This window comes from Nicotiana tomentosiformis, chromosome 6 (genome assembly GCF_000390325.3).
Source record: "Nicotiana tomentosiformis chromosome 6, ASM39032v3, whole genome shotgun sequence".
NCBI classification, from domain to species: Eukaryota; Viridiplantae; Streptophyta; class Magnoliopsida; order Solanales; family Solanaceae; genus Nicotiana; species Nicotiana tomentosiformis.
In genome coordinates, this window is record NC_090817.1 from 102771032 (window position 1) to 102792785 (window position 21754).

The 21754-nt window shown below is 38.2% G+C and overlaps 4 protein-coding genes across 4 annotated transcripts; all 4 read right to left on the reverse strand.

The window, feature by feature from the left end:
* Nucleotides 1-10599: 10599 nt before the first annotated feature.
* Nucleotides 10600-11506, reverse strand: LOC104112873 (photosystem I reaction center subunit II, chloroplastic). The gene has a single exon (XM_009622913.4). It carries the CDS (start codon nt 11335-11337, stop codon nt 10714-10716), a length of 624 nt encoding a protein of 207 aa, XP_009621208.1. The 5' UTR covers nt 11338-11506; the 3' UTR covers nt 10600-10713.
* Nucleotides 11507-13601: 2095 nt separating this feature from the next.
* LOC138894509 (secreted RxLR effector protein 78-like) lies at nt 13602-14030 on the reverse strand. Its single transcript, XM_070179211.1, has one exon. It carries the CDS (start codon nt 14028-14030, stop codon nt 13602-13604), a length of 429 nt encoding a protein of 142 aa, XP_070035312.1.
* Nucleotides 14031-14630: 600 nt separating this feature from the next.
* Nucleotides 14631-15113, reverse strand: LOC138894510 (uncharacterized). The gene has a single exon (XM_070179212.1). It carries the CDS (start codon nt 15111-15113, stop codon nt 14631-14633), a length of 483 nt encoding a protein of 160 aa, XP_070035313.1.
* A 2553-nt stretch (nt 15114-17666) lies between these two features.
* LOC104112874 (sugar transport protein 8-like) lies at nt 17667-20366 on the reverse strand. The gene is made up of 4 exons (XM_009622914.4): nt 20045-20366; nt 19594-19913; nt 18886-19512; nt 17667-18404 (listed from the first exon to the last, which is right to left on the reverse strand). The coding sequence occupies exons 1-4, from the start codon at nt 20151-20153 to the stop codon at nt 17988-17990; spliced, it is 1473 nt and encodes a 490-aa protein (XP_009621209.1). The 5' UTR covers nt 20154-20366; the 3' UTR covers nt 17667-17987.
* Between the last annotated feature and the right edge of the window lie 1388 nt (nt 20367-21754).

Sequence of the window (21754 nt, forward strand, 5' to 3'; positions counted from 1 at the left end):
ATCGTCATGGTGAGGTTGATCTCCCCAATGGTATCTCTCGCCGAGCCATCAAAAGCCCGGATGCGAACATTGCTTGGTCGGATCCTGTTTGTATTGATTTTTATACTTTGCAAGGTAGAGAGGGGGCATACATCTACACTCGAGCCTCCATCAACCATGACTCGCTTCACATAATTCCCCTCATATTTGACAATCAAGTGCAAAGCCCTATTGTGACCGGACCCCTCCTCAGGAAGTTCATTATCAGTAAAGGAAATTTTGTTCACCTTAAAAAATCTATTGGCCATCTTCTCTAACTGATTCACGGTGGTATTCTCTGAGACATGTGCCTCGTTCAGGATTTTGATTAGTATACGGGCATGCTCTCCTGAGTGTATGAGCAGAGATAACAGAGAGATTTGGGCAGGAGTCTTTCTCAGCTGGTCAATGATTGAGTAATCCTGAACTTTCATCTTTTTCAAAAACTCCTCCGCCTCTTCTTCAGTGATCGATTTCTTTATTGGCATTTGACCTTCTCTGATTTGCTTAGCCTCCCTCAACTCTTCTGGAGAGTAACACCTCCCTGATCGAGTCAAACCTCCAGTTTCCCCCACTTCTTCTATAATTTTCTTGCCTTTGTAGGTTACTACAGTTTTGTTGTAGTTCCAAGGGATGGTTTTCGTATTTGTTACACGGGGTTGTGTGGCAGGCTTGATTATGATCGGTTCTATTATACCCGTCGTATCGCCCTGATTCCGCTTTGTGATGGGGTGACCTCCAAGGATGTATAACTTTGGGTTTGGAACATTGGAGCAAACTTCCAATCTCGAGATTTTTGGAACAAATAAAGTTGCCCTCTCTGAGCTCTGGGCGCCTTTCACAATCAACGGTGCATCTAGGCTTGGACTTACTTCTAGTTTGGTTCCCTCTTGAATCGTTACCACTGTCATTTCTGCTCAACCAACCGGCTTGTATTCATGATCTCGGCCAATCATTCCCACAAAATGAACATCATTGTGTACTGGCAACGGGTTATTGGTCACATTAGGAGGGTCCTCGCTGTTCGTGACTACAATCAATTTTTCAATAATGAGTCTTTCTATGGCTCTTTTCAAGGTCCAACAGTCATCAGTGCAATGCCCCGGAGCACCTGAATGGTATTCACATCTAGCATTTGCTTGAAATCCGTGTGAATCAGGATGCATATGATGGGGAGCGATGGGTCCAATCACGCCCATTTGCTTCAACTTCTGGAGCAGACTAGAGTATGATTCAGCCAATGGAGTAAATTTTTCCACCGGCCTCTGCTCTCGACCATAATCCTGCCTAGGACGAGCATTGTAGGGTGCCCAAAAATTTTGCTGCTGAGATCAGGGGAATCTTGGAGCCGGTGCCTGTACCTGTTGATTAGGAGGACGAGCATATGATTGAGCATTAAACATTGTATATTGTGGCGTTCCCACGGAGTACTGAGGAATTGGCGGTTGATAGTAATGTTGAGGGTAGCTAGATTGCCCCTGCTGAACTTGCACATAAGGGTGCGATGCCCCTCTTTGAACTTCCCTGGATCCCGAAGTCATCATGGACCCTTCATCTCTCTTCTTTCTATTTGCCAAACTTCTCGACCCATTTTGGATATTTTGGGTGGTGGCTTTGAGAGCAGCTTGACTTACAATTCTGCCAGTCTTGAGGCCATTTTCGACCATTTTTCCTATTTTGATCGCTTCCGCAAAAGGTCTACCCATTGCGGACATCATGTTCTGAAAGTAATCAGGCTCTTGGGCCTCCAGAAAAACAGTGATCAACTCGTGGTTATCCATGGGTGGCTTAACTCTAGATGCTTGCTCCCTCCACTTGATTGCATACTCCCTAAAGCTTTCAGTCGGCTTTTTCTTCATATTGGACAGGGAATTGCGATCCGGCGCAATATCTATGTTGTATTGAAATTGTTTGACGAAGGCTTGGGCCATGTCATCCCAGACATGCCAGTGAGAGATATCTTGGTCAATGAACCATTAGGAGGCTCCCCCCACAAGACTTTCCCCAAAATAAGCCATCAGTAATTCTTCTTTTCCACCTGCACCCCTCAGCTGGTTGCAATACCTTTTCAAATGGGCGATAGGGTCGCCGTGTCCATCATACTTCTCGAATTTTGGGGTCTTGAACCCTGGTGGCAAATGGATGTGAGGGAACATGCATAGATCACTGAACGAAACACTTTTGTGACCCCTAGTCCCTGTATGTTATTTATGTTTTGTTCTAGACTTTTCATTTTCCTGGCCATCTCATCCGGCTCAACCGTCTTGGCAAGCTTTTCATTTTCCACTGGTGACTTGTACTGAGGAGTCTGATTATATGGAGTCGAGACCCCGAAAGACATATTTGGAGAGTAATATTGGCCATCATAAGCATGAGATGACGGCTCGTTGATTGGCCTCATCACAGGAGGTGGAGGCGGGATTGTGTATGCCGGTGCGCCAGACACGACTAGAGGAGTGTTCCTGACCGGTGCGACTGGAGGTCGCACATTAGAGGTACCAGGAGCAACGTGGAGGCGGTAGTTTGGAACATACCCTGGTGGTAGGATGTGGTCGCTCGTTGTATGGAGCGGTGGTTGAGTAGCCATAGGTACGGTGGAAGTTCCCTCTGAGGGACCACGGGGTGGAGGCAGACCAGACACCCAAGCTTGATATACATCAGACAATTGCTGTCTCAATTTTCTTATTTCCTCCGACTCTTGTTCAACTGATTGACCTTGGGGGTCGTCAGTGATCGGCTCGATCTCATCATCATTGGCCATTACTACTGCTCCCTTAGATCTAGTGAAGTAATGGTGTGTTGCCAGTTTCACCACAAACCAACCACCTTAAGCTTTTCTACGTAAGAGACAACAAACGTGTTAGGGTTAAGCATTTTATAAATATGAATCACACATAATGTGCCATGCTCCTATCATTGTCACTATTTCTAGCATGCTTTTGGAGGCTTCATGTTTCATTCCGGCTTATGAGGTTGCTTCTTATTGACGCACTTATTTTCTTCTCATTTTTATTTTTATTTTTATTTTTTTTACTCACGCCTCATTTTGATCCCTCATTTTAGAATCATTTAAAAATATTTTGATCGAACCTTTTGTGGGTTGCCTACGTATTATGTCGCCGCATAAATCAGATCATTACGTAGTTCAGGGGGAAATAATAATAATTTTGATTTTTTTTTTCAAATTGACTCTAAAGACATAAATATGACTGAAAATGCGACAAATATAAAATTAAAAATACGACAAATGCAAAATGAAACTAAAAACTAATTGACTGCACTAAAACTTTAATCTTCAATGGCATTCTTTCTTAAACTGATATCATCAATGGTCTGCATCCCTTGGCCTCCACTCTCCCCCCAACATCTCGTACAAATTCTGAAACACTCCCGGCAATTGTGGAACGAGGGCACGTGCCTGTTGACCAACTTTTTCATTGTTTAGATGACGATGATCGTCATGAATATATGCTGCTTTCTCTGCCAATTGAGGTACTTGCTCTCTAGCTTGCCCCATATTCACGTGACAATTCTCCAACCATATCTGGGTAGTGTTGAGGGCGTTACCCATCTCAGTCTCGCGTCCCTCGTATTCTTCAATACGGCGGTTTAGCACAGCTCTCTCAATCATCCACTGATGCCGCTCTACCTCAAAATCTGCATGTTGATGACCTCCCTTATGCCTTTTTATTTCTTCCAATTGTGCAAGAAACTGACCCTTTGAGCGTATCCAATTGGCCCTTTCTCTTTCAAACTGCTCTCTCTACTGATCAAAGTCCAATTGTTGCTGGTGCGCATCCTCTTCAATGATACTCAAGTCTTCTTGCAGCTTATGCATTTCAACATTGTTATTTGCCTCAACTCTTCTAACTAAACCAATAGCGCTTGCCAATTCTTCTTCTAAGTGGGCCGCCTCATTTTTAGCATGCTTTAGATCTTTATCCATGCCCCGTAAGGCCGATTGATAATCTTTCTCAATATTTAAACGAATCTGAGCGACCCCGGCTTGCAGTTGGGTTTGTCGTTTAGATATGGTCATCCGGGAATGCTCCAATTCCTCTTTTAACCTTTCTATAGCTCTTTGATCATTTCTCCTCCTGTTGGATCCTTCAGTCCTATCTCTAAGCGATGAAGGGTCATGAAACCAGGTAATATATTCGGGGCTCACATCTTCATGATCTCGGTCTTCTACCATATCATTCAACTCTGAGACTTTACTTGCATACCAAATATTTATAATTTCTTCTTCGTCATGAGGTTGATCTTTACCAAAATCATAACAGAACTTGCTCATATCTCGTGTTGGTGGCACCTCATGTAGTCGTGCAAATTGGCGCATTACCCGAAGTGGAGCATAAGACTGAACACCATCCAATCCTATGAGTACCAAAAAAGAATGGTATGCAGACTCACAAATGACCTCTTTAGAGGAGAACCAATCGTAGTTCCAAGTGATCCATTTGGCAGACAGAGTAAGAAGTAGTTCTTTCCAGGCGCCAATCCCCTATGGTAAGTCATATTCGTCAATTCTTTTCTGATGATCATAAGTATGATTGGACCATAGCTCACTAAAATTAGTGATCGTAGGATTACGATAGAAATGCTCCAAAAACCATATCTGTAACAAAATGTTGCAGCCATCAAAGTTTCACGCGCCCATTTTACATCTAGTTAAAGCACGAAAAATGCAAGAAAGAATCATAGGGACCAAAGTATAATCACCCCCTTCTGAGGTCAGAGCCTCAATTACACCTGCCAAGCGGATGTCAATGCGTCCCTCTCTTTCCGGGAAAACTACACGCCCCAAAAAATTGACCATAAATGCAAACCTTCTATGTACCTTCCATGTTTCCTTATCTTCCTTTGATTTCAATTTTCCCATATTCCTTTCGAAATTGCATTCTAGGCCATACAACTGAAACAAAAAGCCCAACTTAACCCATTTGCCTCCTAGACCTTCATATTGTCCGTAGTTTATGTTCAAAAGCTTCAGAAACCTACCCTCGTTCACATTTTTTGGTACTATGGGCCTTTGGCGGTGAAGATTACGGCCCCACCCCTGGAAATGGGCGATTTCCTCCAAGGTCGGAGTCATTTCACAGTCGGTAAAACGGAACACATTGTTTTCAGGATCCCAGTGCGGAATCAAAGCTTCAATCACATCCCTCCTGGGCTTTATCGTAATCATGTGAACCAAATGTCCCAAGTATTTCTTTATCTGGTTTCGTTCATATTTCTTAAAGTCTCTCCACCAATCCCACAACAACTGTGGTATCTGATCGACAATGAGAAAATCTGGTATCCCTTCTGATCTGGGCCTCTTTTCAGACTTACCTCTTTCCCCACTCATGGTATACCTGTCTACCCAGATACGGGGTTAGGCTTTGATCAAACATATTATTGACACACAAAAATTCTGATTTGTCGGGTTTTGACTCTATAAAAGAATATAAATAAATAAATAAATAAAAGCTAAACTGTGGGACTATATATAAAAAAATATTTTTGGATTTAGTATTTTTTTTTAATTTTCTAAGGAAAGAATTGTAAATAGGGAATTAAGGAAAAGAAAAATATTTTTGAATTTTTTTTTTTAAAAAAAATTAGGGCCGGAACCGATGAGATTTGCCTACGTATCTCACATCCGGTGAGAATCAGATCCGCGTAGTTCGGTAAAAACCGACTATGTTCTTTTTTTTGATTTTTTTGAAAAATTAATCTTTAAAAAACCGTATGCACTAGACCACATTATTTTTTCTATGTTTGTTCAACTGATTTATGCTAAAGTCGGTCGACATGCCAGCCTCCCAAATAATGCAACAAGTAGCACATAACATGACATAATGGTCTCAACAAGGTACCTGTCCTAAAACAGAACTCGACCCTTGTGTCGAACGCTGCTAAGTCAAATGCACATAATGCAAATAAAGCGTAGCCTACTAGGGATATTCGTTGCTTGTGGCTTGTTCTTCTAAGTTTCTAAATCCTAAAGGAGATAGTATCTAGACCTGGCTTACCCGGGCGGACAACCCGAGCCGAGGAGCGTCAAGCGTCACCAGTAGTAGAACAGCACTGGCTAGCTAATGGCTCTTCCGCCTAAGCATGTGTGACTAAATCCTTCACCAGAAGCTGGTAGGCTAACTGGCTTTATCTCAAGACAGAAATTTTATGATGCTGGTAGGCAAACACAACATAACTAACTATATGAAGACTCAGAGGGGTGCGAGAGGATACAATTTATATGTACAGTTCAACAATATCAAAATGAAAAAAAGCGGACAAGTAACACATTAGGCCCAAATAAATCACAATATATACAAAAATTAATAAAGTCAAACAAAGTCAATATACATGCTCGAATTCTTGAGAATCCCCAGCAGAGTCGCCAGAGCTGTCACACCCCTTTTTACCCCAAAAACGACATGTATCTGTTATGGATTGTGGGTTAAAGAGTTTTTCCAATTAAAGTGACAATTTTGAAATAGGGATTATTTTATTTACAGAGTCGCCACTTGGAATTGAGTTTTTGGGTGTTCCAAGTCACCTTTTATTTGAATCCCTAGTCAAAGGAAGGTTTGACTCTATTATTATTGTTCTGTGAAAACAAAGTCTGGGTAAGAAATTCTGTTGACCGAGAAGAAGGTGTAAGGCATTCTCCGAGTCCCATGGTTCTAGCACGGTCGCTTTATTGACTACATTTGGCTTGAATTAATTTTGGATAAACCGTGAATTATAAGATTCTCATGCTTTTACCTAATCGCTTTTATTTCTTGATCATTAGATTTATTAAAGAATATTTTTGGATAATATTACATTGTTATAACCATGCTACGCAAGTGAATGCATGATTGAAAACAAAATTTATTAATTTATCATAATCGTACTTTGCAAGCGAACCCGAAATCATGACAATCAATTATTTGTAGTGCTTTTACTTTTGAGAAAATTACAACATTTGTACTTGAGAAATTAATTTGAAAAATTTATTAAATGTCATTACCGCGCTACGCAAGCGAGTCGATGGTTATGAAAAAAATAATTAAACCTAAAAGAGAAGGCATGATATTTGTTTGCAAAGCTAATTATTGAATGTAAGAATCACGCTACGCAAGCGAATCCGTGATCGTGTTAAAATTATTAAGGCAAGTGATGAAGAATTCACTGGCCTTCTATTTTAAAAGTACTTTAAGTCATATAACTATTTAAAGAGAATATAGATCTTTGAAATTAATTGATAAAACCCTTTATGTTTGAAAATTGGACTAGCTTTTTATCGACTTAAGAATGGAATGATTTGGAGATTTTGGCGGTTAAAATAGCATTTGGCCCACTATGATTTTAAAACACCATTTTTTTCAATTCTAACGGCAAGAAACCAACTGCCGCAAATCACTTTCTTTCTTCCCATTCTCTTTTTTATTTATTTATGAAAAATATAGAATATATATATATATATATATATATATATATATATATATAAATTATTTTTTGTTATTTATTTTTTGAAAATAACTTAATGATCTCATACCTATTTGGTCTAATAGATTTATATTTGTTTAAATAAAATGTTATTCTTACATAGAACTAAAATTTAGCCAAAGTTCACCAAGAATCTTTACATCAATATAATCTCAAAGACAAACCCCTATCCCAAGTAGAAAAGAAATAATGTATTGATACCGTAATCTTATCAAACCTGCATACATATTCTACTTTATGAAGAGATTTAGATTTCGATATCCATGAGAAATAAGCTTAAACTAACATGAGAGTCAGGATAGTTACATGAATCTGACAAGGTATTTGAATCCAAATGATAGAAAATATTCTTGGTTAATTTCATATTATACTACCACTAACATGAGTAAAACAAAATTATACAGAATTTTGTAAAGAAGACTGATCTAGAAGAAAGTGAGAAAAAATCATTCACTAGTCGAACTTGGATGGTACTCTAACAACAACAGATATCTAAGCATCAAACAATAATTTTTAATTACAAACACAGAACAATCAAGAAAATAATCTTGTTCATCGCAATAAATATTCAACTAAAAAAGAAGATTCAAGTGTTACCTTTTTGCGAAGATTTCACAATAAAGTAAAAGTTGCAATCTATTTGCAGAGACTTAAGAAGAGCAAGGTGGCCTAGGCCGCGGATTCGAAGGCAAACAAAAGTGATGGACTTTATCCAAACTCACAGCTATCAAACACAGATCAAAACCAACAGCAACATCAGTGTAGCAACCCAGAAGACACCTTGAAACTCGACAGTTTTTTTAAATAAGAAAGAACTACACAGTAACTTCAAACTTTTTATATTTTTCTGGAAGATTTTTGCTCTTAGTTTCAGCCTACTTTAGATTTTTCTGCCCCCTTTCGTGTGTGTTTGTGAGTGTATGTGAGTGAGGTCAAAATTTGTGGGTGGAGGAGAAAGAAGGTGAGATAGGCGGCTAGGTTGAAGAAGGTTGCTCTCCCTCTTTGTTTTGGTGTAGAAGAGAGATCCTCCGTTCTTGGAGGAAGTTTGGTGTGCTTTAATTTGGGGTATGGGGTTTGTGAGTGGGGGACAAAGTGTGGGGGACAAAGCATGGGGGACAAAGCATGTGAGACAAGTATGGGAGATAAGCATGGGGGACAAAGAAAAGTTAAGTGGGGACACGCCTGGAAAACGGGAAATATTCGAGCACGATCAAAAATTAGGTGCTCACGAAAGATCTTAATCCTTAGAAATAGAGATCTTATTAATATTGACTAACCATTATTACACATAAAACACCATTTGACCGGCCATTGTAAGGTCAGGGGTATATTCGTTTAATTTAATTTACTTTAGCTAATTGCTTAAGTTCGGTGGGAAGAGAAACAAAAAAGAGATGATCAATTTAAGTGTTTATGCAAATAATTTTTATAATTTACTATTCTAGAATTTCAAAAGCATTGTCCAGTTAAAGAATAAAGAAACACCATCGGAATAACTAGCTAGATTATTAGGTATATTTAGTTATTAATTTAGATTATGTGCAAAACAAATGAAAGTTAACTATGATTAGACACTAATAATTGTAGTTAGATTAAGTAACAAGTATCATTTAGTTATTGGATTGGTGTAAACACCCTGTGAGGGTAAGTTTTTCCCCTGCTATTTTCAGAGTAGATTTTCGTTATTATGCAAGTGCATTTAGTAAACTGCCCTACTCCCAAGATATAATACACCACTCAAAAATCTTCTAATGCGTATTCAAATAGAAGTTCCAGAAAGGTCTTAAACCTCTCAGCTGTTTTAATAGGAACTAGATTGAAGTAAAGAAACTCGTAAAAGTGAAAAGATGAAGAGCCAAAAGATGAAGTTTTGGAAACTCAACATATATGGAACTCAAATTATGATTTCTTGGGCTGTTGGGTAGGTATTTATAGATAGTGAACTATTCTCTCCGTTTCAATTTATGTGAACCTATTTGATTAGGCACGGAGTTTAAGAAAAAATGAAGACTTTTGAGATTTGTGGTCCTAAACAAGTCAAAAAGGGTCCAGAGTATTTGTGTGGTTATAAAAGCTTCTCATTAAGGGTAAAATTACATATTTAAGCTAAATTATTTCCAAATTTAGAAAGTGATCATTCTTTTTTAAACGAACAAAAAAAAATAGGTTCACGTAAACTGGAATAGATGGATTATAACTAATGTACCTTCTCGTGAATTGATATGGCATTCTACAAAAATTGGATACATCTCTTCAGATGTATACAAAAATTGTACACATCTTCTGGAAAATGTTGTGCCTTTTCAACAATAGGTACATACAATATTAAGCATATTAAAATTTGATACTCACAATGAAACTAATAACTTTCATATACTTATGATTATTTCCATTTGGGATAAATATATACACTTGAACTGGAAGTAGCCATCGGCAGGTCATGAATGCTGAATAATTGTTGGTCTTACCACTTGTAACAATAGACAAACTTTAATTAATGTTGAGGTTTTTTGCTTATAAAGTCCGTCAAATTGCTAAATCTTTCCTTATTTCTCTGTAACACTTATCTTTTATCTTTTTAATACACTATTCTACTTGCTACGAGTTTGTATTGAAAGTTTGCATTGCAACAACATACAAGCATAAATTTTAATTGGGATTAGGGGTGACAAATGGGCAACTTGTTAGTTTAAATTTAAACAAGGGCTTAAAATTGCTAACGTTGTTATACGACTCGTACTGCTCATGAAGTGTATTATTCGTATAAAATAAAATAAGACCGAATAACCTAATAAACACGTCTACTTGTCCCAGACATCCCATCCCCTCTACTAGAGGTGTCTAGTTTCTACTAGGCTATTTGGCTAAAAAGCCCGGCAAAATAGGCAACATAAGCAAGTAGAGTTTACAAATAAGTTTCACTAAGTTAAGTGAAATTAAAAAAGGGTAGTCATCCTCAACGGAAACAACCTAGTATGATTATAACATCCCTATCCTTTGTCACCCTTTAACTATAAGAGCAAAACTTAAAGCAACACACAACAATAGAACAAAAGTGAAAAAGAGACAGTTCAGACAAACAGAGAAATAATACGAGAAGAATAATAGAATCCCATGCTGTATTTTGTAGTGGCAAATAAAATTACATGAAACGATGCACTAAATAATCACAAAATCATTACATTACATAAAAAGGCACAAAATACCATAATCAGCTTACAAATCATACACTTGTTTGCCAGTGAACTTGACCTCAATTGGACTCTTGTTCTTACCAATGGATCTGAAGTTTTGTCCAACTCCTTGACGGCCAGCGTTCACCTTTTCTGGATACACACCATCCTTAGGATGCAAGTATTGAACCTCACCATTAGGAAACACCCTGTAAAACCTGTAGTTAATCTTGTACTTAGACCTCAGCCTAGTACCAAGTGCTAAACACTGCTCTTTCCTCGCCAATTTCAGCAAATTAGCACCTTCCCTCATAATAGCAGCACCACCAGTTGGCATTTCAAAGATCTGCTCTTTAGGTGATTCCCAAGTGATTACGTAGAATTCCTCAACTTGGGCCTTGCGAAGAAGCCCACCGGTGCTGCCACCGAAGATCGGGGAAGGTGTATTTGGGTCCAATTGTGGTGGGGTGAAGCCCACTGGAGCCTCTGCTTCTTTTGTGGCGGCGGCGGCGGCTTCTTCGGCCATGGCTCTAATGGGACGGGGAGCGGAAACAGTGGATTTGAGTTGCTTAGGAGAGAAGGAAGCAAGGGATTGTTTCCATGGGGAAGAGGATTTTGGGGCAGAGAGAGCTGGAGTGAAGAGAGAAGCTTGAGTTGCCATGGCCATTGAAGAATTATTGGCTTAGGAAAGTTAGGGAAATGGAGATGTATTTGTGCAGAATGAGAATGAGAGAAGAGAGTTCATTTTTTGTTATTCGGATATATGTGGTGGAGATAAGGATATTGGATAGGGTTATTCAGATACAGACCAATTAGAAGGTGTGATTTTGATACGCATTCTAACCAAGTCAGTAAAGTCCTCAGCCTTTAGTTTTCTTTTGACATGTGTCGTTTGGATCTTGGTTAATGCTCGGGTGTAATATCTCAGGTAAACTATAGATTTTGTTAAGTGGAGTATAAAAATGGAAAAGTGACCCTTATAACTATCCAGGTTGAAATTCTTTATTACAGTTACTATCCATACACTCAATTTACATTCTGGATCGGAAATATTTAAACATGCTATAAATGTTACTCCATTTAAACTAGTAGCACTACTTTATAATATACCAGCAGGGGCGAAGCCAACTATGGTTAGGGTGGTCAATTGACCGCCCTTTATCGAAAAATTACACTGTATATATAAGAAAAATATTACGTTTTAGATGTACATAACATATATTGAACACCCTTTATCGAATTTTTATTTATTTACTTCAAGTTTGAATATCCTTGAGGAAAATCCTGGCTTCGCCCACTGTATATCAGAAGTTGTGTAATCTATGTTAATAGTAATTCTTAAAAAGAACATACAATGTAGAAGTTCCTAATAATTTTATCTTATCGGCTTTTCTTATTTCATCTTAAGTACAATGATAAGATATAATTCTTTTTTTTGGTAAATAAGTTTTCTATTTATCTGAATACTATGTACAAGTATGTCATCCTTCTAAAGTTGGACATGCAGTCCCAACTTTAGCGTGCATCTCTAGTCTCTTCTACTAACTCTGACCTTCAGAAATCTTTACTACTGAGTATCATTTATCTTATTGCACCTGGTTAGACCTTCTCCTTATTGCTTCATGGATAGAAGTTTAGGCTTGCCATCTGCTTTGCTAGTCTTGGTACTTTGCTTCCTCTGCAATGTATATCTTGTATAATCATCTTTACAATCACATCCTCTGATTTACGTTTGTTCTGGAATAGTTTTAGGTTCCTTTCCTGCCAGATATAGTAAATGCTCCCAGCTAAAGTCATTCTATATATTTTAACTTTCCCACATTTCCCTCGTGCATTCTTTATTGCCCATGTTATCTCCTCAGACCATCCCATTGCAGCTCTGCTGACACCTTGCCAGGTGAGTAGTTTTTGCCAGATTCCAACTGCTATGTTGCATTCGAAAAATAAGTGTTGCGTGGTTTCCTGTTCTTGCTCGCATTAAATACATATCGGGCTACTCTGCATCCCCCATTTGATGAGCCTATCTCTGGTATATAGCCTATTCTGTACAACCATATATAAAATGAAGGACCACCTTGGACTGCTTTGATTATTACATATCAGCCTCCTCCAATGAACTCTGGAATAATCACCTCGTATGTTGTTATACATTTGCCTTATGGAGAACTTGTCCCTGCTCATAGTCTCATCTACTGTTAGCCCAATCTCTTCAATATTTTCCTGCATTGAAGATCTTTTGCATAACCCAGGATGCCTGCTTTGGTTTTACTTCATTCATCATATTCCCCTTTATATAATATGTGTGGACCCATTTGATCCACAGTCTATCTTTTTTGCCCAAGACTTCAGTGGTGCTTTAGTATAGCTGCTTTGTTTCATAAGCCAATGTTTGTTATGTTCAATCCACCAACAACCTTAGGCAAGCATAACTTTTTTTAGGCAATGAGAGCTTTTTTGGAACATTCTGCAGCTCCTGTCCAGAGGTAGCTTCTGCAAATTGCTTCAATCACCTGAATGATCTTTTTAGGCAATATGAATATTTGAGACCAGAAATTTTGTATAGCTGTAAGTACACTCTTAATCATATGCAACCTACTTGCATAAGACATTAGTTTTACTTTCCAGGTAGTGATTCTTCCTGTCATCTTGTCTAATAGTGGTTGACATTACCCAACTGATAGCCTCTTAGAGCTCAGAGGTACACCTAAGTATCTAAAGGGCAATGTGCTAGTTTGGAAGCCCAAAGTTTGCAAGATTCCCTGCTGTATGTTAGGAGCAACTCCTCCAAAATAGATAAAACTTTTCTCCTGGTTAGCTACTAACTAGAAGCCCTAGAAAAACTGTCAAAACAAACATACAGTAGCTTTGCAGATATCACATCTCCCCTGCAGAATAGGAGCAGGTCATCTACAAATCCCAACTGCACTAGGTTTAGCTTTGCACACTCTTCAGAGTCTTCAGCAGCCTGGTAAGGTATTCCATTTCTATTACAAAAAGATATGGAGATAGGGGGTCCCCTTGCCTCATCCCTCTCTTTGCAGCAAATGGAGTAGTTTCCTTACCATTAACTACAATAGAGTAGGATACTGTTTGTACACATGTCATAATCCATTTCACAAATGTCTCAAGGAAATTCAACCCAATAAGCACCTGCTCCAGGAACACCCACTCTAGTGAGTCATAGGCTTTTTGCATGTCAATTTTGATCATGCATCTAGGTGATGTTCCTTTTCTCCCATACCACTTTATTAGCTCATGGCTAAGTATAATATTATCATTGATTACCCTGCCAGGTACAAAAGCAGCATGTCCTTTATCAATCATGTCATCCATAACCCCTTGTAGTCTGTTGGTTAGCATTTTTTATATGATTTTGTATATTGTAGTGCAGCGGGAAATTGGTCTGAATTCCTTCACATAAGATGGGTTCTTTACTTTTGGAACTATTGTAATAGCAGTACAGTTTATTGGCATGTACATGTCTTGAGTTTCAAAGAACTTCAGCACTGTATTGGTCACCTCCTCTCCAACTGTTGTCCAGGCTTTTTTTGAAGAAGCATGAGTTGAAACCATCTATCCCTGGTGCTTTAGCTTCATCTATCCCCTGTAGTGCCTTATATACTTCTTCTTTGTCAAAAGGTCTAATGAGTGCTTGTTGCTGCCTTTTATTAAGTATATAACATGTGTTCATTATATTAGGCTGTATTACTGGCAGTGTTGTATTTACATTTCCTAGTAACTACTTGTAGAATTTGAGAATTTCCTCATCTATGCCCTTCTCTGTTTGCAAAATTCTGTCTTCAGTAGACACTAAAGCCTTGATATGATTTTGTGATCTCCTATTCTTCATGCTTGCAAAGAAGTATGCTGAATTGGAGTCTCTTAACTTTAGCCATTACACCCTGAATTTCTGTTTGTATATGCTTTCTTCTATCAAATACCATTTCTCAAGTTGTATTCTCAGCTCCTTTTCTGCTTAAATAAGTCTTGTGAGTGGTTTGGAGTTCTCACGTCTTCCTGTACATTTTTAAGCTTGTCTCTGATGTCTTTGATTCTTTTTGTGACCCCATTAAACTCTTTGACATTCAGTTCTTTGATGGCATTCTTAACATGCTTTAGCTTCTCCCAGATGTCCTTCATATAGTGTGCATTATTAGTTTGTCTCCAGCTGTTTTCTACTACCTTGGTGAAATTAAGGTGTTCTGCTATACAGTTCATGAATCTAAATGCTTTCCTGCATCTATTTTTTGGCCTACCCAATTTAATGTAGAGTGGAGAGTGGTATGAGAAGATAGGATCCATAACTTGCACTGATAGAGGTGGCATTGTAGTTATCCAGTTTGAGTTGACTATGGATCTATCAATCTTACTATATGTGTGATTATTGCTCCATGTGTATGATCTTCCAATTGTTTGTAGTTTTGTCATCTCAGCTTCTACCATAAACTTTCTGAAATCTCTTGTTTCTGCATCCTACACTTTTTTACCATGTACTCTGTCTTCTACATTCAATATGGCATTGGAGTCCCTAATTATTAACCATGGTCCTTGCTTCCATGACTCTATTTGCTCCAGTTGTTGCCACAAGACCAGCCTGTCCTTTATACTATGTAAGTCATACACTGCAGTGAATTGATATTCAATGTTCACAGCTATCCCTTTCACTTGAACATGTATGAATTGAGGATGCATATTCAGTTCAGTTATTACTGTAAGGTTAGGGTTCCATAGCATCCATATTCTCCCTCTTTGTGTACGAGATTCATTAGTGATCCAGTCCCATCCAGGTGCAATTTTATTAAATAAACTTGCAACTTTACTCTCTTGAGTTCTATGCTCTATTATTGCTATAATACTAATGTTATTCTCTCAAATAAACTCATTTGTCTCCTTTTGTTTATACAACTTATTCACCCCTTGAACATTCCAAGTAACTATCTTCATCTTGGTAGAAAAGGAAAATGAGTCATGTCCTCCACCCCTATGCTACTTCCTCTTCCTCTTTATACTGTGCATGTTGTGGTTCCATTCTCTGTTGATTTGCTTCTTCACTAAGTGAATTGAAACCATTAATGCTAACCAGCTGTTCTGTACTCTCTAGTTCGCCTGTTTTAAATGTCTTCACAGCTGATCTGCCACGCACTTCTGTCCAACCTTCCTCACCTTCTTTGGCTTTCCCCTTATTGTCTGGTACTTCCTTGTCATTTTTAGTTTGCACCTGTGTTACAGTTTTGCTTTGCCCTGCTTTCACACATACCTGCTTCGTAAGCTTCTTCATAGTTTGTGGCTGTTGTTCCCGATTCCTTGTGGTTTGGACTTTTTGTTGGCAGCAATGCCCTACTTGCAAGCATGTAGGACAATACAATGGTCTCCAATCGTATGTTATCTCCTGTTCAAATATCTCTCCATTAGGATCTTCAACAGTCACCTTTGTTGGCAATGGTTGAGTGACATCCATCTCAATAAGCATCCTTGTATATGAGACCTTTTCGACCTTTGTTGTACAATCATCATCATATAAAGGGTTCCTTAGTCTACTCCCTATTCTGCTTAATGAGTTCATACTCCAACAATTGAGTGGTAAATTTGGAAGTTTAATCCATAAGGGTATGATTTTTAGTACCTCCTCATCAAAATTGAAATTCGGAGTCTAAGCTTTGGTTATTATAGGTTTGTTATTGATTGTGTATGGCCCTAAGAACAGGACCTCATTCTGGTCTTCCTTTCATGTGAACTTGACAATGAAGTAGCCTTCATTGTGCACGTAAACTTTAGGTTTGGCTGTGAAGTTTCACTGTGATGCAATGAATTGTTCGACAACCCAATTGTAGGTGTTTTTCCAATTACATACATTATTACAGCATTACGCCATTTCTCTGTCTCCTTATCCACCTCTTCCTTTTTCAATTGCACAATTTTGACACCATTGCGAATTTGAGGAGCAATAAAAGTGAGATTCATACCTTTAGCAGCCATTCTATTCCCTTCAAACAGGTTTGCCCAGTTCTTATTCTCCTTCCCAATGTTTGCCTTCTCTATTTGTTGTTTCGCCATGATAGGCTCCTTTTCATTAGTTTTTGCTTCAATCACTTCACTTCCTTGAATCATATCATTTGCCCTGCCCTGCTGTGTTCCAGTATTTGGAGAAGTTAAATTCTCCAATCGAACAGTAGTTTGCAGGTTTTTCCCCTCCAACCTAGGTATAGTCCTTGCCATCTATTGCAGCACTTCCAGCGTTACGTTTACATTCTTTTTCTGTAGTACCGTCCGATTTGTTGGCGTATTGATTTCTCCGATAGTCTTCTCCGGTCCTGGTGTTTTGCTCAGAATTTCCGTAATTGATCGCACTTTTCCAGATCCCAACCCTAGATTCCCGTCCTCAGTAATTCATTCCGTCAATTCCGTTATTGCCTCCTTGATCGCTGTCCTCCAATTTCCCCTTCTAGGCATTTCGGCGATGGCGTATGTTAGCACTCACCACTAACATGCACATGGAGGAGAGAGAAGAGAGAGAATTAAGACTATTTATCCACCTAAAGATCTGCGTAAAAAAAATTGATAGGATATAATTCTTAAAAATACTCTCTTTAATTTACATACAATTAAAAGAATCAAACATATTAACTGGAATTAGTAATTTGCCCTCATCCAATCCTTGGATTAAAATGTTATGTTTGTTTATAATAGTTCCAATGTAAGCATCACCGGATTCTCAAGATAAATATTTGCATACCTAATGATGAGATTTATCTTCAAATATCTTTTTCTTCCTCTTTCCCATGGTTGAAACTTCATTATAACTCATTTTAATTCTCTAATCAACTCCAGTTAATTAGCTACTACTTATATATTCTTTTCCTTTATTTACAACCGCAAACCATCTGAGGAATGGCTTGTGGTTCACTTTTAAACCAACAACATGGATGTCAATCTTTTAATTTGCAACGAACAATGACATACAGCTCACATAACGAAACAATCAACTGGATGTCGAAGTAGAGGAATTGTTCTTTTTCGATTTCATAAATTTTCATATTTTTACAACAAAACAATGAAGACATGGAATTCATTAAAAGGAAAAGATGATAGAAGCTAGTACTCTTTCAAAGCTCACTGGACGAACCACAACAATTCATCCAATTGCTTTGATTGGAGCACTAAACCTCGATACATGGATAATTGAAAACAAATTTACAAAGGATAGGAGGATAGGTTGTAGGCAATAAATGCCATAAGTTTAGCACTATATCACTGAATCAAAGACGACTATAAACCAATTTAAACATAGGAGGGATATTAAGCCAATCCTTTGAATGATCATTCATTCTTGAAGAGTTTCTTCCAAACAGGATGCTTCTTCCATACATCTTCCACCATAGAATCAATAGGGACTCCTTTGGTTTCTGGCAAAAGGAATATGACGAACAATCCCATCACAACAATCCAGGCTGAGAAGAAGAAGAAAATGTAAGCCTGCATTTTGCAGAGCATGGTCAAGAATGCCTGAGCAATTAAGGAGGTGAAGAGCATGTTTGTGCTAACTGCAAAAGCGAAACCAGCTGTTCTTGTTTCCATTGGGAATGTCTCACTTGGAATCAACCAGCCCAAAGGACCCCATGACCAGGCAAATGACATGACATATGTGCACACAAGAACCACCACTATTGCTGCCAATGTCCTGTCCAATGTTCCTGTCTCCTTCAAATTGACTGATAAAATACCTCCAATTGCCAACTGCAAATTTAACCAAAATACTTCAATAGAAATCATCCGAAACTCCGCCTCTGTTAACTTACATTATCGGTTTCAAACGCGAATAAACTGGGAGGATTGTGATAAGTTGACTAAGGGCATTCCGGTGCACGAAGTATCTCGCGTTCACATAAAATCTATGGATCAGGGCCACACACCAAGGGGTGTGATATAGACAGCCTACCCTGATGCAACTATCAGTGACTGATTCCACGACTAGAACCCCTGACCGATAGGTTACAGAAGACAACTTAACAGTTGCTCCCCTTATGTTGTAAGTTGTGATGCGCTGTAAAATTAAGTCAATTTATGATGGATCCTGCAATACGGAATATATTGCTGGGATGTTCTCACTTAAGGCACGCATTATATCGATACCAATTAATTGAGATTATGTTTTAGTTATGTTAGTATGTCTATTTTAGTTCTATATTTTCTAAGAGCCTTTTGGTCATGTTCATACCTGAGAAATTAACATTTGGCAACAAGCTTGAAGGAGCAATTTTCTCCTTCCAAGCTTGTCAACAGCATAGATGGAAACAAAGGTAGCGCCAACATTAACAAGCCCAGTTATGACAGCGGACAAAAGTGCACCGTCGGATTTGAAACCCATGGTCTGGAACAGAACAGGAGCATAGAACATAATGGCATTAATTCCAGTGAATTGCTGGAATATCTGCAAAAATATGGCAATCACAAGTGGTGGAACACTTGCAGCTTTTACGAGGTTCCTGAATGGATGTTTCACTTGCTTGGCTTGTTCACAAGCAGCCACTATTTCTTTGTACTCAACTTCAACATCTTCAACTCCCCTGATTTTCTTTAGAGCTGCTTTTCCTTGATCCTCTTTGCCACGTTCGATCAGACTTGCTGGGGTATCAGTTATGACAAAGCAACCAATGAGAAGAAGCAACGCTGGAACAGCAGCAAGACCTAGTGACACCCTCCAACCATTTGGATGCATAGTTGATGTTGCATAATTAACCAGATTCGCGATGAATATTCCTATTGTTACGAACAGTTGGAAGAGAATATTCACAGCTCCTCTAAGTTGGATTGGTGCTACTTCTGTTAAAAATAAAGGAACAGTCTGCGACAACCAAAATAATAACCATTAGTTTTTTGTCCTTTTACAATTTCAATAGAAGAAAGTTATTTGTAATTGTGGTACCTCATTTCCGAAGCCAACACCAACGCCAAACAAAATACGACCAACAATGAGCATCCATCTGTGTTCAGAGGCAGCACTAATGACGGCGCCGGCAATGAAAAAAACAGAGGCCATGAAAATGGTGGGTCTACGACCTAACAATTGACAGGCTTTTGAAGCGAAAAAGCTAGAAACCAAAGCTGATAGGTACAAGGATGAGGTGAATAGCTGGAGAAGTTGATCGTCATATTTACAGTAATTGTTCTCCTTTGCATGTAGCTTTCTTTCATATACATTTGGGAAGAATTTTATCAAGAAATCATCCATACCAGATACTCCTCCTGATTTAATCACCAAACAAAAAAAAGATTATGACAAATCAAATCTGAAATATTTTGATAAAATGATGTTATTATTTTATCAACAGAAAGCCGTAAAAGGTAATTGAATAAGAAAAGAAAAGTATACAAACCTGAAATACCAATATCGTAACCGAACATAAGCCCTCCAAAGGCAGCAAAGATCCAACATGATACCACATAGACTGTGATCTTGGAGTTGTTTACCTGAGCTGTCGACATTTTTTATTTTATTTTATTTTTTTAATACCCTCCGATAAAACTGGTTTATATACGTAGATTGAGTCTTTGCTCTATTTTTGTTCTTTTTTATACGGATATGTATTTTTTTTAAATAGATACCAGCATAGACTACATATGGGAGAGGAGAGACAAAGAGCTTAGGAGCAAAGGATAGGTCTTTGCCTCGGACTCTCCAGTTAAGTTTATTTGCTGGAATTATGTCATTCTCCTCCAAATTCATGCCTTTTTATAGTGTGCGATTTCATTTTTTTACAGTTACTTTATTTCGCATAATTTGTGGACACAATTTTAATCTCTTTTCTATTAATGTTCCAAAAAAATAGGATCGATCTCCCATTAATTTCCGTTCAAAACTATAAGAGACTTTTTCTTTTGGTCGTATCTTTTATTAATTGAGGTTTTTCTGATTTTGAGGAAATTTGTGAAAACCAACATAATTCACGGGAAATTATGAATATTTCGAGTTTGACTTGATCCATATGGTCAAGCTAATTAAAGACCATTCATTAATTAGGGAAGGATATGCATGCATTTACACTCAAAAGTTTGAGCATCGCATATCTATTCTAGGAAAAAGAATGACTAACCAAATCTTATCCATTGTTTAGAAACTTTATATGGCAGGATTCTTGTGAAAAAATTGGATGACATTAATAATTGGACAAATATCAAGAAAAAGACAAAGGAAAGAATTGCCATTTGCTTATTATAAAGTGATTTTTGGTTTTTTTATTTTTTATTTCTGGAAAATGTTTTTTTTCTTGCAGTTAAAAGTTAAAACATAGATTTCTTTGATATCTCTTTAATAGGATATCTAGCTCCCGAATCTTCAACTGATGATATCCTGAAAGTAAGTCAATCTTGGAAAATACTCTGGCACCCTGTAACTGATCAAATAATTCATCAATACGAGGAAATGGATACCTGTTCTTTACTGTGACTTTATTCAATTGGCGGTAATCAATACACATCCGCATAGAACCATCCTTCTTTTTCACAAATAAGACAGGAGCACCCAAAGGTGATACACTGGGCCGAATGAAGCCCTTATCAAGAAACTCCTGTAACTGCTCCTTGAACTCCTTCAACTCAGGATGAGCCATACAATATGGAGGAATAGAGATGGGCTGAGTGCCCGACAACAAATCAATGCCAAAATTAATATCTCTGTCGGGCGACATGCCCGAAAGATCAGTTGGGAACACATCTGGAAAGTCCCTCACTACTGGAACTGACTCAACTGTAGGGGTATCAATACTGACATCTCTCACATAAGCTAGATACGCATCACACCCCTTCTCAACCATTGGTTGATCTTTAAGAAATGAAATAACTCTGCTGAGAGTATACTCTAAGGTACCTCTCCACTCTAATCGTAGAAATCCTGGCATAGCTAGCGTCACGGTCTTAGCGTGACAATCAAGAATAGCATAATGGGGCGACAACTAGTCCATGCTCTAAATAATATCAAAGTCTACCATGCTGAGCAATAATAAATCGGCTCTGGTCTCAAAACCACTAAGAGCAATCAAACACGACCGATACACGCGGTCCACAACAAGAGAATCCCCCACAGGAGT